Raw genomic sequence first — 21,438 nt, 5'->3', positions numbered from 1 at the left:
CTGGTCAGGCTGCAGCAGCTGACCAGCACCGATTGTCCGGCACTCCCTAGTGAGATGACCCCAGTACCTCAGTTGAAAATGCAGAAATCACCGGTCTTCTGTGTCGCTCGCGCTGGGAGTTGGAGACTGGAGCTGTTCCTATTCGGCCATCTTGCTCCGCCCCCCTATTTTCTATCATCTATCCTCTATCAATCATTCATCGTTTATTTACCTACTGTCTATCATCTACCTATCATCTGTCTATTAATATCTGTCTATCATCTATCATGATCTATTATCTATCTATTATATATGTATCTATTTATCTATCTGCCTACCTGTTTATCTCCTTGTCTGTCTGCCTGCCTATCTAATAGCTAAAAGAATATGCACTAAGACATTATCTGTGATAGTTTTTCTGGATATTTTTGTTTATGTCCTTAAACTTTTCTCCATTTTAACATTTTCTAAAGAAAGCAATCTTCTTTTAAACTATATAAAATAAAACTTTCAAACAATATATTGCAGAAGCCATTTAGATCTCAGGAAAGGGCAGCCACAGTACAGAGTATGCAGGTATGTGCTGTCTTGACTATTTTCCCCAGCATTTCAGAAAATATCACCTGAACCAAATGAATATAAACTTTGGGCCAGTTTAGTTAGGGACAAGTTAAAGTAGAGAAGAGAGACAGACAAAACTATAAAGTAGGTTTTTCTTAATCATTCACAAAATAAAAGCTAAGCAGAATAGGTGGTGTTTTGTTTTGTGTTTTTTTGCTTTTTTTTTTTTTAATGTTTTGCCACTGAAATTTGAATTAGCACTTGCTTATTTGGATTCAGCTGTCTATGCTGACTGTGTAGGTAATCACCTAACCAAGCATAAGAAAACACTTTGAAATCTCACTCTCTGTGGCATGCAATATTCAATGCTTTTGTTGTCTTTTAAGAGAACCAAACTTAAAATGTGCTATAATTAGTTTAAAGTAAGAAACAGCATTTTAAGTCATTACTAGCCATTAACACTGTTGGGGCTCAGAACATGACACCCCAAAGTATGGCACCTTGGCATCTGACTACTTTGAACTGAAAAAGACTGGAAAGGAGGTCTCAGAAACAAGGTCTTTCTGACTTTCTCCTAACCCCCAGCATCATACCCCTTTTAATCCCCTGAAGTGAGTCATAGAAAGCAGAATTTCCCTTCCCCAAGTGAAGCATAGAAATTAGAACTCCTCTCCCCCAAAGCAAGATACAAGATCTAGAAAGATTCTCTTTTCCCTTGAAGACTCTCATTTCGTAGGGGTCCTGCCCCAGACTCAGGAGGAAGGAATACTGCACAGAGAGGCTAAGAAGAATCCGAACACACAGGCCTTGCTGGGCCTTTCCCCTCAGTCTACTATCACTAGATTCCACCCTTTTGTCTAGTCACATTTCCACATGTTGTTCATTCGTCATTGAATCTAAGCATAGACATAGACAGTTTTCCCTAGGTCTTTGGTCTTCATTTCTGAAGCCTCCTGAGTCAGGTAAAACTTTGATTAAACAAATTTGCTATGATTTTCTCTTGTTAACCTGTCTTTTGTTACAGGAATGTCAGTTGTGATCGTTATGATGGGTGAGGAAAGGCATCTGTTCCCCCAACACCTCTTTGAAAATTTGTTTATCCAATGAACCAGAATATCACCTGGCAAATCCCACAGAGATAACAAGACATGGCACTGACACGTATTGATGAGGAAGCCAGGCGGGCCAGTGAGGAGGAAAGAAGAGCATGAAAACCCAGACACCAAAGTGAAGGAGTTGTGGATGTGAGCTGAAACCACTTCATAGGTGTACAAAATTACAATCTTAGTTTTTGGCTTAGTTGTCTTATCTTTTAAGGCTCTAGCAGGGGTGAATTAGAGCCAAAAGGCCAAACTTAGCCCAGCATATATTTTTGCAACCTTTATGGTTTATTGGAACACACTGGGTCTGTATGGTTTATTGGAACACACTGGGTCTGTTCATTTACATATTGTCCGTGTGCTTGCTTGTTACTTTGTCAGAGTGGAGTAGTTTTGACTAAGACCCCAGTGGCGGTAAAGCCTCAGCACTTGGCTCTTCACAGAAAAAGTTTGCTGATTCCGGCTCTCCAGGAATGGCTGTGGGTGAATTTCCCTGAGATGGGCTTTGAGAAGGCAGAAACTGCTGAATATGCCGCACACTGCGGTTGAGGCTCAGCTTCTCAGCTCTTTTTGCTGTGTGTCAAGTGATAACCAGGTTTCCACCAGGGTCTAATGAATCATGAGAGGAGGTCGAATGGGCAGCAATTTCTCATTGCCCGGGGTCGCCTCTGGGTGTGCGAATCAGCGACAAGTGGGTGACTAACGGGAAGGACATCCAGAAAAGAGAGAGAAGAGAGATGAGGCGAGACGAAACTTTACTCCTCCTAAGAGTTCTCCAGAGTCTTTTGACATTTTAACTTCTAGAGGACAGAATTCTGCTTGCTAGTATTTAGCGAATTGAATTTTGTCCTTAGAGACGTGCTCACTACTCCCATTTACTTCAATGGGAGTAATGGGCCATTTGGTCCCTCGACATCTGTGTTGGCTTCAGGCTATTGAACAAACTCCTAAACAAATCCCAATAAAGTGCTCTTTAATGGGTACTTAATTCTGGTGTAGGGGCGGGTGCTAAGCATACCTAAGTCCTTTCTTTTCTTTCAGGTTTACTAAGTTTCCTCCTTTTTATGGTGTGATAATCACTACAAGCAAGAACCCTGAGTCAAGCAGTATAAAAATCCACTCAGAGTCACAAGGCTTCTGCTTTTATTGATCTCAGTTGACCTGTTCATTCTCTGGGATCCAATTTAATGGCTCAATTGATTATTCATCTACATTTTTAATGTCTTTGTGGGCAAAAATCATTTTAACATGAATCATCTCTCACTTAAGGGGCGACATATCAAATCATTTTGGATTGTCGATTTCAACAAGTATTTATTGTGTCACTGAGCACGGGTGAACTTGACAAAGATGAAAAGGACATTTCAGTTTCTTGTGGAAGATGATGGAAATAATAGCTTGGTGTTTGCTTTGCAAAATGGATGTCACATATGTGTGGCTCACCTGATGTCAGAGAGTGGTTAGAATATCAAGTTTTCTGTCATTTACTTACTAATTATATTTTGTCTTAACACAGTTTGAAATCTACAATGCCCACATCTTTAGTTGAACTCTTTCCTAAATTAAATCCAGGAGTTTCAATATTATTCATTGATATGTTTTCATTTTAGATGGTCCAACTTTGCTGTAGAAATGGTGAGAGATGATTATACCACAGAGATCACAACATAATGAGATGTAGCTTGATTTTATGAGCTCACGAAATTTCCTGTTTAGCAAAAGTAGGAAACATGCAAGTTCTAACCACACTTATGTTTACAACGTGATATTCTTTTTCAAAACCCTTTAAAATATCCATGTGGATTTGATTAGATAATGATTTCTTCCTTCACAGCAAGCAGGTAAAGTTCTAAAACTATGGCTGCTTGTAGCTTATTATTCTTAATAGGACTGTTTCAAATACAATATTTATAAAATATATACCCAGTCACTTAGAATCTTCACTTCTTTCTAAATGAGATGAGGCACAAGAAAATACATAAGTGCATATTTCCAACCACACTCGTCACTTTTATCTGACAGTATAAAATGGAACCAGAATTTAACACCAAAGAGGAGGCATGTAGTCATCCTTTGAGGAATAGTAAGTGCTAGTGCTTGGTGAAAGGGGCAGTGAAAAGTGAAATCGTATTGCAAAGTTTGACAGTGTTTCACTTTACTAATTTTCACTTGTAATTTTTGTAGCCTTATTACCAAATGTGTAGATCAAAGAAAGCAACTCATTTCAACTCTTGGAGAAAAGAAAAATCAGACAATCAATGGTATTATTCTAGCCATATGGAATTACTAAACTCTTTCCTCTATGTCAGGCTTATGACAGTAGCAGGTTATAAACATAAAAATAAGATGAAATTCGGATGCTTAGAAATTTCCAGTCTTACAGACATGTAAACAGATATTTGAAATATAACTTGGGATTCAGTGCTTTTGCTTCCAAAGTGCTAGTGAACCCTCTGGTAGTCTCAGGGAGCTTTAAGGAAGAGGGAAATTTGCGTGCGGTCGTGGAGAATGAGGGAGTTCATCACCGTGAAGGTCGTGCAAAGGATCATACACAGCGAGGGGCCAGCCTCAGAAAACAGGAGTCAGGAGAATGTGGGGATATTGAAGAAAAGACAAACTTTCCATCATAACTCATGTGAGAATATAGGCAATGAGGGAAGCTAGTGCCTGGGTTAATGAAAATGAAAATGGCTGGATGATGAAGAGTTTTGAATTAGAAGGAATTCAACTTTATTATGTGGACAATGGAGGGTCACTGCCCGACTTTAAATAAAAAGGGGCCTGAACAATAAGCAGAAAGCAGAGGGGAGGTGCCAGTAAAGTAAAGTTCAAATGGGGGTGGGTCAGAGAAAGTGGCTGATGAGGACTGGACTCCAAGCAGCCATATTTCCATCCTGCACCCTAAACAGGCATGTGGAGAATGCAAGCTTTACTCAGCCCTCATCACCGGGGATTCATAGTCCCTTTCCCATGAAATAATCCACTCTATTGCTACAACCTGTAAATGAATTCCTCTTTGTTAACTTACATAGAAACTTTTCTAAACATTTACATAGCTACTTATCAAGTTGGAATCACATTTCATGGTCATTTTCAATTGTGTTCATAGTCTTATTAGAGCTGGGAAAATGAAAATACATATTTAATATTGTGATTGGATTATAACCCATCCCGATAAGGTGATATTTCTTTTTTAAAAAACGTTGCTCTGTATTTGATGATAAAAGAATCATTAGAAAGGATCAACAAACAAAAATAAATGTGAATTATATACACATGCATTGTTAAATTACTTTAGAATATTCAGTTAGCTTTATATAAAAGAGCATTTTTGTGCGCTCCACCTGATGAGTTTAATGACTATTTGATACTTTTGTTCTCTTTGTTCAGAGCAGACACGGTCAGGTGAGGTCTTGGGTGAGTCCCATACCTGTGCTGTCTTCATACACCACGGTCACTGTTTTCCAGTTGTAATAGAGGACCAGATCCAGAATCGCCCTGCTGATAGCTGCATAATCTGGGTAAAGGTTGATGTAAAACAAATCTTTGTTGTCCACTGAGGGGTGTTTCCAGCGAGTCTGTATGTGTGGAACTTCGAGAGCATTGCAAATAGACTGCACAGCACTGACAGAGGAGCTATGGGAAGGGCCAAAGAGAGCAGCCACACCAAGAGCCAGCTGGTCACATGCTGATGCCCAAGGACGAGGAGAGGATGGGGAGGGAAGGCAGGGAAAGGGGAGAGAAAAGAGAGTTCTATGAGTTTAAGTTTTCATTCATGATTCCTCTTTTTAATGCAACTATGGAAAAATCTTTTATAATCCCTATATTGAGGAAATATACTTGGTCCAACTTCCAACTTTCTTGAGCTACTAATATGATGATAGATGTAAACTTAGAACTGATTAGCAATATACCACAAGACCAACTCCCTGCTGGTCTCACTTTATTACCTTTGATCAGATGGAGTCTAAATCCCTTGCTTCGTATGGTATTACCTGAAAGCACTTCTAGTTACCAACAAGTCCTTTGCCAGATGAATGTTGTATGAATTAAGTTCTGTCATGCAGCAGGGTGGCATTGAAAATATTAATGTGGCTACAAAATTCAGAAGACAGAACCTCTGGTTACCCCAAAGTGCTTTAGCTCCTATCTTTCCAAAACTCAGAAAGAAGTTCCAGACTAATGAAATACTGCTAAAGGATGTTCATAAGCAGTGCTGATGTCTAACTAATTTTCAAATAATGAAATAGCATAGCCCAAAGGGATCTTAGAAGACATTTTGTCTAATCTACTCATTTTATAGACAATGGACACAGTCATGGCCACTGGATGGGAGCTTCAGCTCAACGTCAGGCCTCTTTCTACCCCAGTGTCGGCAGACAGGTAGCCTAAATAAATCAAATCATTATCTATTGAAAAATTTACTTATAACATAAATGTATTTTTCTCATTATAAGAATATAAGCACCCACTGAGAGAATTTAGAATATTTAAAATGTAAGGATAAAAGGGCCCTGTGATTAATCCTATCATTTTGGAAAAATATCTATTAATATTTGGGAAAATTAGAATCATTATATAAATACAGTTTGATGCATTGCTTTCTTTGTTCAACGCCATAGCATGTCTTTTCTTTCAAGTCATTACAAATTCTCGTAAAGCATATTTTTAGTGTCTGTAGAATAGACCATTGAATAGGTGTGTCATCATTTATTTAAGCATTCCTACAATATAAAACATTTGGCTCATGCCTGTAATCTTAGCACTTTGGGAGGCTGAGGCAGGCAGATCACTTGAGGTCAGGAATTCGAGACTTGCCTGGCCATCATGGTGAAACCCCATCTCTACTAAAAATACAAAAATTAGCCAGGTGTGGTGGTGTGCACCTGTAGTCCCAAGTACTTGGTTGGCTGAGGCACAAGAATTGCTTGAACCCGGGAGGCGGAAGTTGCAGTGGACTGAGAGAGCACCACCGAACTCCAGCTGGGGTGACAGAGTGAGAGTCTGTTTCCAAAAGCAAACAAACAAACATCCCCCAAAACATTTAAGCTGCTCCTAATTTTTGGCTACTCTAAATAATACTATAACACTTACCTTAGCTCTTATATTTTTCTCTGCATCTTATGCTACTTTCTAAGAGTAGATTTCCAGAAGTCAAGTCACCAGTTATAATTAAGGGGTATAGATAGTTTGAAGTCATTTGAAACATATTAACCAAATGCCCTTCCAGAAAGATTGGGGCGGTTTGCCCTCTACAACTGTGTAAAATAGTGCCTATTAATCTTATGTTGGTAGGAATTAAATAAAAGCTTAAACACACTTTCAAATTTATATTTTAATTCTACGAATTTAGAACTGTCATCAGATAATTAAATATCAAATTCGCTAAATTAATACATCCATTGTATTTAATAATATCATTCTGCAAATAAAAATAGTTAGAAAAATGATATGGCTCTATAGCTACCTGACATAATTCAGACAGAATCACTGATACAGCTTTGACAGCTATATTGCAGGTATCTATGGAACAGCATATGTTTACAAGGAAAACTTTCTGGTACTCTGCTCTTTGGTGGTGAATTACTGCATGAACTATGAAGATGTACAGTTTTATGCATTGTGTGCTGGGAGTGTAAATTGTCATTGTCTTCAGAAGCTTATGTTCAGGTTATGTTTTCATTATTTAGCCAGATAAAACGAGAGTATGGGAGTGTGTGAACTGTTGTTCTATCCAGCATAAGCAATGGATTGAGATTCCTGTTAATATTTAGCTCTGGGATACTAATATTACTTGACAGAAAAATCAATCCTTTTGAATTCTGTTTGCCAGCAAATTACCAGTTTTAAGAAGCCCTGGGGGTGTTTAATTGACAAGTATGCCAGGTACTTCAGATCACAGGAAAGCTTTCAATTTTTATGTGGCTTAGAGTTTCATTGCTAAACGTGGTTGGCTTTCTACAGTATTTGCTCAACAATGTGTATGAGCGTTTGTGTCTGTTTGCATAGGTGTGTGTGTGTAAGAGAGAGAGAGATGGAAGAAAGAAAAGTGATAGATCTGTCTCTACATTATAGAGATAATTTATGTGAGGATAGCTTGGAAACTTTAAAATTCTGTATAAATACACAGTTTCATTATTTGTCCATAGACAATTTTGAACTATAGCGTATCTCAAAGTACATCTTGAAAAGAAAATATTTTATAGTTAAGTCCTGCCATAGATATAAAAGATTATGTTGTTAATTTTTGTTTTGTTTTGTTTTTGAGACAGAATCTCGCTGTGTCACCCAGGCTGGAGTGCAGTGGCGCAATCTCAGCTCACTGCAAGCTCCACCTCCCGGGTTCACGCTATTCTCCTGCCTCAGCTTCCCAAGTAGCTAGGACCACAGGCAGCTGCCACCACACCCGGCTATTTTTTGTTTTGTTTTGTTTTGTATTTTTAGTAGAGACGGGGTTTCACCATGTTAGCCAGGATGGTCTCGATCTCCTGACCTCATTAACCACCCGCTTCGGCCTCCCAAAGTGCTGGGATTACAGGCATGAGCCACTGCGTCCTGCTATGTTGTTAATTTTTTATCTGTGCTCCTAAGGAAATAAGTTTTATATTTTGTTTGCAAAGAACACTGGAATTCTTGCAGAAGGCTGTGTCAGGTGGACACAACCTATGATCTAACTAGATTAATTCTATGTGGAAACAACCAGCATTTAGTTACCTGGAAATCAGCATAAATATGGTGTTCATTGTATCTCATGTATTTGTGTGTATTTAGCAGGCAAGGATTCCCCTCTGAGGCAAAGAACCCTTCCTAATCTGGGGTGATGAGTAGCCTTTGTTTTCACATAAGCACGTTTATTTAGTGACTCGATAGTGTCCCTGTCAGAAGCCACCCCTCAACTATATAGAACGTGGTCTTACTTCAAAGACTTTCCTAGAATTGTCCATAAGATGTCTAAACAAACCCCACTATTCTGAATGAATCTTTCTGTGAGAGAAACCTTGTAGTCGACATATGAATTAGATTATTTTTTAGGCTAGGCACTTGGCTTCAGTTCAGAAGAAAAAGAGGATCAGATACAGACATTGCTCTCACAGGGTTAATCTTCATATTTCTATGATTTTGTGGAAAAGAGTAAAAAAAAAGTTGAGAGGATGCTAGGTAAACTCAGTAGTGTACAACCTGTTAAAATTCAGGGTGTCAGTTATGTGTGTCCTGGGCATTTCCACATGCTCAGTGGATGTGACCTTCCGCAATGTTTTATTTGACTGCACCGCACGATTTCATGGTGGTATCTCAGCTTCAGGAAAGAAAAACAGATCAAGCTTGACATTTTCCATTCACAGCTGAACTAGTTAATCATAGAGTAGAGGGCACTGAAGGGTAAGCTCATCAGAAAGGCCCAGAAAACAGTGCTCGGCAACGTCCATTAGGTTAGTTCAGATTGCATTGATCAGTGACATCAAAGACCCAGATTCCCCGCAACCCATTTGCACAAAGATGTCTGCTTTAAAAGAGGGCAGGTAGCAAAAAGAAGGTGACTTGCAGAGCAGACACATCACCCAAAGAAGCTTTTAAAAGTGGGAAAATAGTTACCTCTCCGTGAGGCTTCAAAACTATCAAAAAGGTTAATTCTCTGGATGTCATAGGTTAATGTGGTGTTAGGCATCAGGGTTCGGTTTCTGTTAATGCTGGTGACTGCAAACTTGAAAGCTAATTCTTCAACATTAACAGGCTCATTTTCCACTGTTTCAAAAATCCCTCCTGCAGAAGCAAAAAGAGACGCATGAGAAGCATTAGTCACATGGTTCACATGTAATTTTTTTTTTTTTTTTTTTTTGAGATGGAGTCTTGCTCTGTCACCCAGGCTGGAGTGCAATGGCGTGATCTTCGTTCACTGCAACCTCCGCCTCTGGGTTCAAGCGATTCTCCTGCCTCAGCCTCCCGAGTAGTTAGGATTGCGTGTGTGCACTACCATGCCTGGCTAATTATTGTATTATTAGTAGAGATGGGATTTTACCATGTTGGCAAGGCTGGTCTCGAACTCCTGACCTCAAGTGATCCACCCTCCTCGACTTTCCAAAGTTCTGGGATTACAAGCATGATCCACCGCGCCCGGCCAGTAAAAAGTATGCAAATATATGAATAAAAGACCCCAAATGATAAAAAAGGAATAGTCAGAGCAGATCCTAAATCCAGGGCTAAAAGTGAAGTTTATCAGCATGTGCCACATGCGGATAAATAGCACTAACTGCATATGTATGCTTAAGATTTTAAATCCAGTGTTGGACTGTATACCATCTCTCAGATAGCAAATGTATTCCAAAAATTTAGTGGCATAAAAGTGTAACTGATAATATGGCAGAGAGCGATTTTCTGTGATGTGGACAAGAATTGCATCGTGCTTGACCTAAACATAATTTGAGTTGTATCCTTGTAGGATCATTCTTCTTCAGAATGAAGATCTTTCTGTTCAGAAGCCTACATTCCAGACTCTAAGGGGATCATGCAGAGTTGATGGGATCAAAATGACACATACATACTGTTAGATTTTTCAGGATAAAAATGTCCTATTTTGTGCTTCATGGCTCAGAATTCTGAGATCATATCCCAGTACTTTCCAAAGTGCATGAGAATATTCAAAAAACTATTTTTTCTTTCTTTTCTTTTTTCCTTTTTTTTCTTTTCTTTTTAGAAACTGTTTAGTCCAAAGCAAACCTGCATCTGGCAACTAGAGAAATACGTCCCTTCACTGAGCATGTACCAGGTGGGCTCTGGTGTCTTAAACATGAGGACCTCACTGCAAGCAACAGTAACAAATATTAGTGTTTAAAGCCTCATCAGAGAATGTAGCTCTGATTTTGCTTGAGACATTGACGTTTGATAGAGGCAATGTAAGTGTTGCTGACTGTACAGTTCTTAAATGCTTTTTGAGAGATGTCCTAGAATTATTAATAGACACAGGATCTACAGTGGAAGCTTTCTTAACCCATCTCCATTTAAGTTACTCCTTGGTTGACCAACACTCCTCATTTCTTTTAAAAACACATGTTAACTGATGCTCATGGAATGCTGAGTATTTCTAACTAGCAGGCTGATACATACATTATTTATTTAGTTATTTTTGAGACAGAGTCTCACTCTGTCACCCAGACTGGAGTGCAGTGATGCTATCTCAGCTCACTGAGACCTCCACCTCCCTGGTTCAAGTGATTCTTCTGTCTCAGCCTCCCGAGTAGCTGGGATTACAGGCACGTGCCACCACGCCCAGCTAATTTTTGTATTTTTAGTAGAGATGGGGTTTCACCATATTGGCCCAGTTGGTCTCAAACCCCTGACCTTGTGATCTGCCTGCTTCGGCCTCTCAAAGTGCTGGGATTACAGGCGTGAGCCACTGTGCCTGGCCTATTTTTTATTTTTTTATTTTTTGAGATGGAGTCTTGCTCTGTTGCCCAGGCTGGAGGGCAGTGTTGCAATCTTGGCTCACTGCAACCTCCGCCTCTCGGGTTGAAGCGATTCTCCTGCCTCAGCCACCTGAGTAGGTGGGATTACAGGTGCGTGCCACCATGCCTGGCTAATTTTTGTATTTTTAGTAGAGACGGGATTTCCCCATATTGGCCAGGCTGCTCTCGAACTCCTGACCTCATGATCCACCCTCCCCGGCCTCCTAAAGTGCTAGGATTACAGGCATGAGCCATTGTGCCTAGCCCAGGCTGCTATTTTTTATCTATTCTCACTATTGAGTGATCCCTTACCAAAAGTCAGTTGTAGGTTTTTCCCAACTTGTCTACTCTAGATTGATTTACAAGTGTTCTAAGTTCTCTCTCCATTCAAAGCGGGGGGGAAAAAAAAAAAAAAAAAAAGAATATAAAAAAATCTGAAACGAAAATCACAATCACCCATCATGCGCATCATTTATGTGCATTCTTTGTTAGAAAGTGAACTCCAATGGACAGACTCTAATTCAAAGAAACTACCCTGATCCTACTTTGAAAGAAAAGCAATAAACAAATACACATCTGTAATGTTCCTGCTGTACTGACTTTATTAAATAACTAACTACAGTGTTGGGTTGTGAAAGCTAAGATGGTTTATAGTGAATTATTTTGGTTCCTTTTGGAAATATTTCTGGCTTTTGTAGGCGGATAATATGAGGCATTCAGGTATAGATAATTTCCCTGTCTTCTGAGAAATCATAGTTGAAAACTATATGATGATACAACTACTATGGACCCGCAAAAACTAAAAATTAAAAAAAGGAAAATTACATGACAGAGTTATTTGGTAATGTTAAGCTTTACCTAAGAGCCATTTAAGACCACTATTTGAAATGAACGTAAGGAAAAATGTTGCTGTTCAAGTGAATTCGTGTTTTACTTTTGTCAGACAATGGTAGGGAGAGACTTTGGAGTTGATTTTCAGTTCCTCTCAGAACTGTTGGTGGATGCTGAACAGTGAAGTGACAAGATGACACAAAAGACACTTGGTCACCAGAAGGTGGATGTAAGGCTGTCTCACTGCCACCATCTAGGTGACCGATACAGAGGGCTTCCTGGTGACAGGGCTTCCACGGTGATGATTAGCAATTACTTATTTACTTGTCTATCTCCTCAATCCCACAGGGAGAGCCCACATGGAGAGAGACTGTGTCTTACTCAGAATCAGCATCCTTGGGGAGACCAAGGCATCTTTAGGATGTTGAGGCTGCAACTATCTAGGGGAAAAGTCAATCACTGGCGTGGATGTGAGTACCATTAATCTGTATAGGGTAGGCTGCTTGGAGGAAACAAGTACCTGAATAGGAAGCAGAAATTCTGAAATTTGAAACCTGATCTACCCACTTCCTCTTTGAGGAGGATTTTTAAGTATCAGAAATAAAATTATTACAAAATAGCTCTTTTACATATGTTTAATTACACTTCATAACAGTCAACACAGGAGGATTTTTTCCATTTTATAAACGAAAAGTGAACAGGAAGATTACGCATTATATCCTGCTTATTCAAAGTCACAGTATTGTCTGGGACTGACTCTGGTATCTGAATCTCCAAAAAATGTAAATGTTTTCATTTCATCAAGTTATTTCTGTTGTTCTTTGTCTCATACATGTGGGTCAATAATGTTGTCTTGCTTCCCTTGGAGAATTGCTCTATAAAGCAAATGAGAAAATGTAATCAAAGTGCCCCGAAAACTCAAAAATTCCCTTGAAATATTTTTTTTATTATTGTACCTGGATATTGGAAATAAAAAGAGGAGTTGGCACCAACTGGTGAACTGACTACTCGCCTCAAAACTATTCTTTCGCTGTATAGCTGTCTATCACATAAAACCAAATGAACCTGGGTTTAAGGGAATTACAAGTGTTTTCATTATGTGCTTGGGTAGTGTGCAGGTGAACTGTTTTGTCACTTTCAGAGAAATTTTTTTTTTCATTTTTTCATCAGGTGTCATTAGCTTAAGACCCCATCACACTCTCTTTCTCCAAGAGAGGGTTGCTGATAAATGCCAGAGAGCTACTGTGGTACGAGGTATATAGAAAGCTGGTGAAGTACCAAAAAGTGAGATCTGACAGAAACAGGAGAAAGGCATTAACAGGAGTCAGACCATTACCTCGTATGTGGGCAGACTGTTTAATATTAGCCACTTCCTCCCTCCTTCTCCTCCCCATAGCTTCAGATACAACAAAACGGGATGTAGAGACTTTAATAAGAAGAATAAAGGGGCACACACGTTGGAGCCCTTGCATAATTTCCTCCTTCTGTCTTTCCTTCTCTCCTTCTTGTTCTCTCTCTCCCTTTCTTTTTTCCTCTCTTTTCTTTCCTCTCTTTTCTTTCTTTTCTTTTCTTTCTTTCTTTCTTTCTTTCTTTCTTTCTTTCTCTCTCTCTCTCTTTCTTTCTCTCTCTCTCTCTCTGCCTCCCTCCCTTCCTCCATTCCTCCCTTCCTCCCTTTTTACTTCTTTTATCTAATAATTGTGAGTGTGAGCTGTGAATGAGACATCTGAAGACTTTAGGGGGTCTTCATGTTGTGAACCTCTGACCTCATTCAATTGGAGGCCCATCGGTTTGAGACAAGAAATCCCTATCTTGTTCATCTCTCTGTTCCTCTTCCTCTCCCTCTCTCTCATTTGAGCTGAGCTGACTTCTACTCCTAACAATGCAGTGGACCATGGAAGGATTAGGAAATTGAAATAAAAATCTAGCTTAGGCTCAAGGAAGAGAGGCAAAGCTGCCGCCTCCCCTTATATTTTTGAAATTTCTCAAGCCAGGGCAGTGGGTGAAGGGAGAAAGCAGGACTCTGAGAGCTCAGGAAGAAGAACAAGCTTTTTTATTCTGCTATAATTCTTGAGAAAAATAGAGCATGGCAGATGGAACACAGGAGGGTGGGAAACCTCAAAATCGGCAGGCCTGAGTTATCCATGTTCTCTTTCATTGCTCGTGTGTACCTGGAGCATGAGAAGTATTGTTAAACTGTTTTGTCCTTTGTTGAACTATTTTTTGTTTTTTCTATGTTGTAGATCAGTTTGGGTGGGTACAGATCACATGCCAGTCTTTATAGACTGGAAATTGTTAGGCAATAATCCTCTGTCTGATCATCATTAGGAAGTTTGATCAAGGGTCAGAGGGTATGCTTAATATCCACCTCACCAGCCTCTTCCCCACCTCACCCACTATTGTCCAAGCAAAGGGTCAGAAAGTGAAAGAAGTTGGGCTTTTTTTTTTGAGTAATGAGTCTGTTTTGTTATGTGAATATTTGTGCCATTTAAAATGATATGGGTAAAATCATACTGCTTGTAAACACCAGAATAGATAAGAATTCTGAAAAATTAATGCTTTCTTATTAATACATGTTCATATTTAGGATTTACTTATAAGGACCTTGTCCTGATTGTTCCCATCGTACTTTTCTGGGAAGGATAGATGTTGGTACAAATAATGCTGATGCTAAAATACTCTGTCCTTCATACTGTATGTTCCCTCACTTGAGACAAGGTGCCACATACGGTCACTAAACAAAGGCTATGAGACAATAAGGCCTGTGCCTACATTCTGGAGTAGCTTTGAAACTCAGATACAACTTGCTATTTTTGTAAGTCACTGTTATGGACTGAACTGCATCCCCTCTCAAATTTATATGTTGCAGACCTCACCCCTGGTTCCTCAAAATGTGACTGTATTTGGAGATAGTGTCTTTAAAACAGTGACTAGGTTACAATGAGGCGGCTAGGGTAGGCCTTAATCCAGTCTGACTGGCCCTTATAAGAAGAGAAAATCTGGACACTCAGAGATATACCAGGGACTTGTGCACACAGAGGAAAGGCCATGTGAGGGCCGAGTCAGAAGGAGGCCACCTGCAAGCCATGGAGTGAGGCCTCTGGAGAAACCAAACCTGCTGACACCTTGATCTTGGACGTCCAGCCTCTAGAAGTGAGAGAAATTAAGTGTCTGTTGTTTAAGCCGCCAAGTCTATGGTCTTTTTTACTTGGTTGGTTTTTTGTTTTGGTTTTCACAGCAAACCTAGCACAGACTAGTATATTTATCAGCTTTTTTTTTTTTTTTTTTTTTTTTTTTTGAGATGGAGTCTCGCACTGTCACCCAGGCTGGAGTACAATGGTGCCATCTCAGCTCACTGCAACCTCTGGCTCCTGGGTTCAAGCAATTCTCCTGCCTCAGCCTCCCTAGTAGCTGGGATTACAGGCATGCACCACCACGCCTGGCTAATTTTTGTATTTTTAGTAGACAGAGGTTTTGGCATGTTGGTCAGGCTGGTCTTGAACTCCTGACCTCAGGTGATCTGCCTGCCTTGGCCTCCCAAGTGGTTGGGATTATAGGCGTGAGCTACTGTGCCTGGCCAGCATCTTCTCCCCCCCCCAAGGGCTTTGAAATTGAAAATAATTTTAAAGGAAATCACATATATTCAAATAATATTCTCTTCTAATAAGATTCCAACTTTACAGCACAGTAATTTTAGATAAGCCAAGAGGAATTCACTTGAAATCTTGGTTTAGACCGCAGAGTTCCGTCAACACAGGAGCGTTTCTGTCTGTTTTGGGTAGACTCTTGAACCAGTGAGGTGCAGTGAGGACGCAGGCAGTTGTGTTTTGTGACTACATAAACACAGATAGAAGCCACAGTTGGCAACATCCTGTATACCCAGCTGGTGGTCTTTAAGTGGGGATGATGGGTGCAATGAAGGGTTGTCATAAAGGCTTTTGGGTTTGCCACATAATTCCATCTAGACTTACAGGAGAATTGTTCTCAATCACAACTGCTGGTTCAACAACACAATCATTGTAGGCAAAAGGTAACACTTAGAGAAGGCTAAGATCAATGATGTGCTATTTGTGAGGACACCCAAGGTAAACCCACAGCAATGACTTCCAAACTTTCCCTTAATCCCACACCATATGGAGAGAATCATAATGTCAAAGGGGTGGAATTCAGCAATCTTAATACGAAAAAAACCATGCCTGGCTCTAGGTCTCACTGATTGACTTTTTTTTTTTTAGGTTCCAAGGATACTTCCTAACCTGCTTTTCAAAGACTGTTTCCATGGAACAGGGAGATATCCAAATCAACTCAGTGTAGCATGGTGAAAACTGAAGCCATCGTTATGGGTAAGAACCTTAAAGGGAGGGAATTCCAATGCTGCCTACTGATTCCATCTGTCTCTAGATGAGGCCTGTGCTGAGAGATGAGTGAAAGTATTAAATTTACCCTCTTCTTTCCAAAAGGAATTTCAGACAATGTTTCATTGTGGCAGAGAATCAATCTCATTTAATGATGAAAAAAAGAAAACCACACAGGAAAATAATGGTTTTCTATTTTGTTCCTCTCAAGGACTCAACTTACCTTGTAATGGTAAATGTATTCCAATGATAACCATTTCGGAAATGTGATAGAATTACAATTCACCTATATTTAGTTGTTGTTGTTGTTTTACTTCAATTCATGGTTATATATATATATATATATCATGTCCATGATTCTAATGAATAACTCACTCATCCAATGATTTGTTCATTTATTTCTTCATTTATTTGTAAAATGCCTAGCCAGATACTGTGTGAGGCACTGGGATGTGCCAATGAGCAAGAGATACACATCTGACTTTTGGAGCTTTTATTTTAGAAGGGGAATTGGTCACAAACAGGAAGACAGGCATTGACATGTCAGAGTGAGAGGCGAGGAAATTCCTTGCTAGGAGGGCAACTTTTGAGCAAAAGCCTGAAGGTAATGAGAAAACCACTCTAAAGATATTGGGAGAAGAGCATTGCAGCCAGGGAAAATATAATGTCTAAGGTGGGAGCAGCCTAATGCTATTTTTGAAGAAGAGTGAGACTGAAGTTGGGTGAGCTGGGCTTGGACTGGTGGAAGATGAGCTCAGAGAAGGGATGGGTGGATTGGAGCAGAACACAGAGGGCCATAAGGGCCACCACAGGGCTGTGGGTTTTATTCTAGGTGAGATGGGAAACCACTGGCCATCTTTGAGTGGAGGAGTGAAATGATATGACATATTTCAAGAGAATCCAGCTGGCTTCTGTATTAAGAATAGACTGAAGGGAGGAGAAGGGCAAGAACAAAGCACAGGGAGATCTGCCCTTGGAGCTGTTGCAATAATAGGCTATTCCAGTAAGAGTCTATTTCAATAATCCAGGTGAGAGATGATGACAGCTTTGTACAGATTAGTGGGATTGGGATGTGACAAAAAGTGGTTGAATTCTAGATAAAATCGGAAGGACTTCAGCAGGATTTGCTGATGAAGCATAAGTGAGAGGAACGGAGTCGAGGATCACATCAGGTTTTTGGCGTGAAATTGCCGTTGACCAAGACGAGGAACGATGCAGAAGGTGCTTGACTTGGCACATGATTCTTTCGTGCTGCCTAGTAGAAGTCCAAGTGAAGCTATCATCCTTAGCAAACTGATGCAGGAACAGAAATCCAAAGACCACGTGTTCTTATGTATAAGTGGGAGCCAAATGAGGAGAACACATGGACACGTAGAGGGGAACAACACACACTGGGGCCTATTGGAGGACAAAGGATGGGAGGAGGGAGAGGATCGGGAAAAATAACTAATGAGTACTAGACTTAATAGTTGGGTGATGAAATTATTTGCACAGCAAACCCCCATGACGCATATTTACCTACATACAAAACTGTGCATGTACCCCTGAACTTAAAATCAAAGTTTTTAAAATTATTTTTTATTTTTTTAAAGTCCAAGTGGAGAGGCCAGCTGTGAAGTTAGATACATCAGTCTGGATCTTATGGAGGAGAGATTGGGCCTAGATATAGAAATTTGGGAGTAATCACTATAAAGGTGGCATTAAAGCCATGAGACTGAATGGCATCACCCAGGAGTATGTCTAGATTTAAAGAGGCAGATGGGTCGCTTGAGGTCAGGAGTTTGAGACCGGATTGGTCAACAGGGCAAAACCCCATCTCTATTAAAATACAAAAATTAGCCAGGCATGGTGGCGGGCACCTGTAATCCCAGCCACTCAGGAGGCTGAAGCGGAGAATCGCTTGAATTTGAGAGGCAGAGGTTGCAGTGAGCCGAGATTGCACCACTGCACTCCAGCCTGAGTGACAGAACAAGACTCCATCTCAAAAAACAAAACAAGCAAAAACAGACAGAGACTGGAGTGATGCAGCCAGAAGCCAAGGAATGACTGAGCCACCAGAAGCTGGAGGAAGCAAAGAAATGAATTTCTCTTAGAGCCCTCAGAGAAAATAAGACCCTGCTAATACCTGGATTTCAGGCTTCTGGCCTCTGGGATCTGTGAGAGAATAAATTTCTGTCGTTTTAAGCCACCGTTGGTGGTAATTTGTGATGACAGACACAAGAAACTAATGCAGTATCTCCATTGTCTTCAGAAAGTTTTCATATTGGTCACTTTTAATTACTGTCTTTCTTTTCTCTTTGTAAAATGTTATTTTATTCTGTTCTTCAAATAACAATTTTTAACTAGCATGATTTTGCAAATATGGCACATAGCTGTACTGTAAAACACATTAAGTTTTTTGTTTATGATATTTTCCTATTCTGAATGTGACAGGGCCAAGACACTGTATGTATTCTAACAAAGCTCGCTTGCTCCCTTAACTAAGTTCTGTGTGCCTGTTGTGACAATCTGTGAGGTCATCCAGGAAGAAAGGTAAAACCATTAGCTGACAATCAAGACATGGAAAGTGTTTGTAGTGTTGACTCCTGTTTTGCATTCCTGTGGAATAATAACCATTCCAGAAGCTATCAACAGAAAACAAGATGGCAATTTGATATATTCCTTTGCTGATAGCTGCTCCTTAAATATACAATATTCTATTGCCTCTCTTTATTGCCACATCCATAATTCTAGTTTATTACATCATAAGCAATTTACTATAGGCCTATATTTACTGCACCTTTAATTCCAAGGCTACAGATTTAAATTCTAAGATTCCCTTAAATAAATGCTCTCTTCCTCACTCAGCTTTCCTGTTTTTGGTTTATCTTTGGAGCTCAACACATTCTTGGTAAAGATCCCATGCTAGATGGGTTTGGATGGGAAGCAGGTGTTTCCTGACCTGATGGAAAGTGAACGGACAGAAGAGATTGGATTTTTACCTCAGAAAGTCCCAGCCAAGAACAGAGTTGTGGTTAAGGACAAGGACAGCTTCAACTGCAAACTGGCTCTGACCCAGTCTGCTACAAGTGTCTTCAGGTATTGATACCCTTTGAGGAGGGAGAATGGGGTTGGATGCCATCCTTGAGACAATAACCACATCCAGGCTCACTCTTTGATGCCTTAAATTTGCATTAATTCACTAGGAATGGCCTCTGAGGAATTAGAAAATATGGAGCAAGGAATGATGGATGTACTTCAGAGGGCAGCTAGTAAGAGAAAGTCTGTGGATTATGCACAGTTTAGTAGATACTACTAGTAATTTTCCTTAATAAATTTGAGTTGCACCATAAGAACTACCCAAAGCCAAAGTTACTCTTATTCCAGTGTTATTAAATACTCAGTTTAACTCATAAAACATTATTAGCCATCTATTAATGTCTAATACTATGCTAGGAGGAGTGGAAAGTACAAAGATGAAAGATGCTTGCTTCCTGCCCTCAGCAGAACTTCTAGTCTTTTGGGACACGTTGCATTACTGGTGTAGAGTACAGAAAAAGAAAGTGAGTATAGCAGTCAATTATTCTATCAACAAAGCAAAAAGCCTGCTTTTGTCTCCTCCTCTGTGGAATCTTTCCTGATTCCTCCAGCCAAAGGTGAACTCTCCCTTTCTTCTGGTAACATAAAATCTACTACATATTTCAAGGAATTTATTTTTGTGTAAAATAAGCCTACATCCTGCTCTGCCTGTTCCTTGAAGATCGGGACAGCATCTACCGAAATGTGCCTTCTCCTTCAGAGCTAAATGCAGTGATTTGGTCATAGTATGTTGTCCCCAGTAAATGGTCCTTCAGTTGAACTTATTCTCCTCCTTGTGCCTTAACACTGTGCCTCACAAAGTAGTTTGTTCTGCCAAGACAGAGGCCCTGAGATAGGTAGGAAAGATGGAGGGTGGTTATTGAGGTCTGTAGTGAGACTGCTTGACTTTTTCCATTACTGCCTTTTTTGTAATGATTTCGCACTCTCTCCCAACAATCACGGCCCATTGTCCCCAAGCACTTTCAAAGCTTACTTTTCATCAGGCTACCAGCCCCTTAATATCATGGAGGCATGGCTCATCTCCTGTTCAACAGCAGATTTTAGGCAAGAACCAGGAATATTGCCAAAGAATTCATGCCAAACTTTCATTCTTATGGAAGTCTGATCCCTTTAGTGTCTCTTGAGAGCAGTTATAGTTTTAGCTTTTAACATCTCATTTAAATGACACATATTCACGCTCAAGAGCTCATGATTCTATTTATCTCCTTATTAATTAAATGAATGGAATAAAACAAGTTCACAACCTGTGGTTCCAGGGAAGCTATATTATGTGTTGCATCCCAATTTTCTGGTTTTCTTCTTTCGTATTTTTGTTATTTCTCAACCTGAAATTTCTTGCTGAGAAGAACATATTGCTGTTAAAGATTAGAACCGATGTTTGAAGCCAGAATAAATGGAGGTTCAGAGCTCCCACAGCGCAGTATCTACCAATGTGTGTGCATAGATGTTGCCCATGAGATCTTATACATTAAGAGAGTTTAGTGGTCAAATATGTTTGGGAGGCACTCATCATTTCATCCTCCTTAAAAATTCACACCATACAATAACATTTGTCTCTCAGAACTCCTGCAGCAAAGAAAACAATTTGAGTGTTTAACTCAGTATCTCTCAAATTCATTTGATGACAGGACAGTTTTCCTTGTAACTGTGACATACAGTGGGATTGTCGTCTTAAGAAACACGTTTTGAAAAGTTTGATCCATAGATCTACTCTCTTTGGGACTGTCTAAAATAATTTGCAGTCTTAAATGTTGTTTTTGAAACAATATTTTCACTTTGTTCATTTTAATGAAAATAAAATGAAAAGTTAGACATCATTTCTTGATCAGAAATATGACCTTTAATTATGAGACTACTTTTAATCTAATTCATATCAGATTTACATCATCAAATCTTACGTCATCTTTTCATTTACAAAATACCTAAGCATTAAGATGGTCTGTATGTCTACGAAAAACAGCATCTTTTTTTAATCAATCATATCTCACAGATAGGTTGCAGGAAATGTGCATGTCCTTGACATTTAATGTAAATATTTAAAATGCATTTGTTATATTCTTTTCTCTCTCTCTCTCTCTCTTTTTTTTTTTTTTTTTT

At 39.6% G+C, this 21,438-nt stretch overlaps 1 protein-coding gene across 5 annotated transcripts in view; it reads right to left on the bottom strand.

Moving 5' to 3' along the window:
* GRIK1 (glutamate ionotropic receptor kainate type subunit 1) overlaps positions 1-21,438 on the bottom strand; it is a 416,597-nt gene that overhangs the window by 150,148 nt on the left and 245,011 nt on the right. For all 5 annotated transcript variants that reach the window (XM_017856143.1, XM_017856153.1, XM_017856176.1 and 2 more), the window contains exons 2-3: positions 9,234-9,401; positions 5,071-5,328 (exon numbers count right to left, since the gene is read on the bottom strand). In XM_017856143.1, the coding sequence (XP_017711632.1) occupies positions 5,071-5,328; positions 9,234-9,401 (426 nt within the window). The remainder of the gene's footprint in view (positions 1-5,070; positions 5,329-9,233; positions 9,402-21,438) is intronic.

Source organism: Rhinopithecus bieti, unplaced genomic scaffold (assembly GCF_001698545.2).
Source record: "Rhinopithecus bieti isolate Rb0 unplaced genomic scaffold, ASM169854v2 scaffold_1295, whole genome shotgun sequence".
Taxonomy (NCBI): domain Eukaryota; kingdom Metazoa; phylum Chordata; class Mammalia; order Primates; family Cercopithecidae; genus Rhinopithecus; species Rhinopithecus bieti.
Note: the sequence above shows the minus strand (reverse complement) of the source record. Positions and strands in the feature narration are given on the sequence as shown.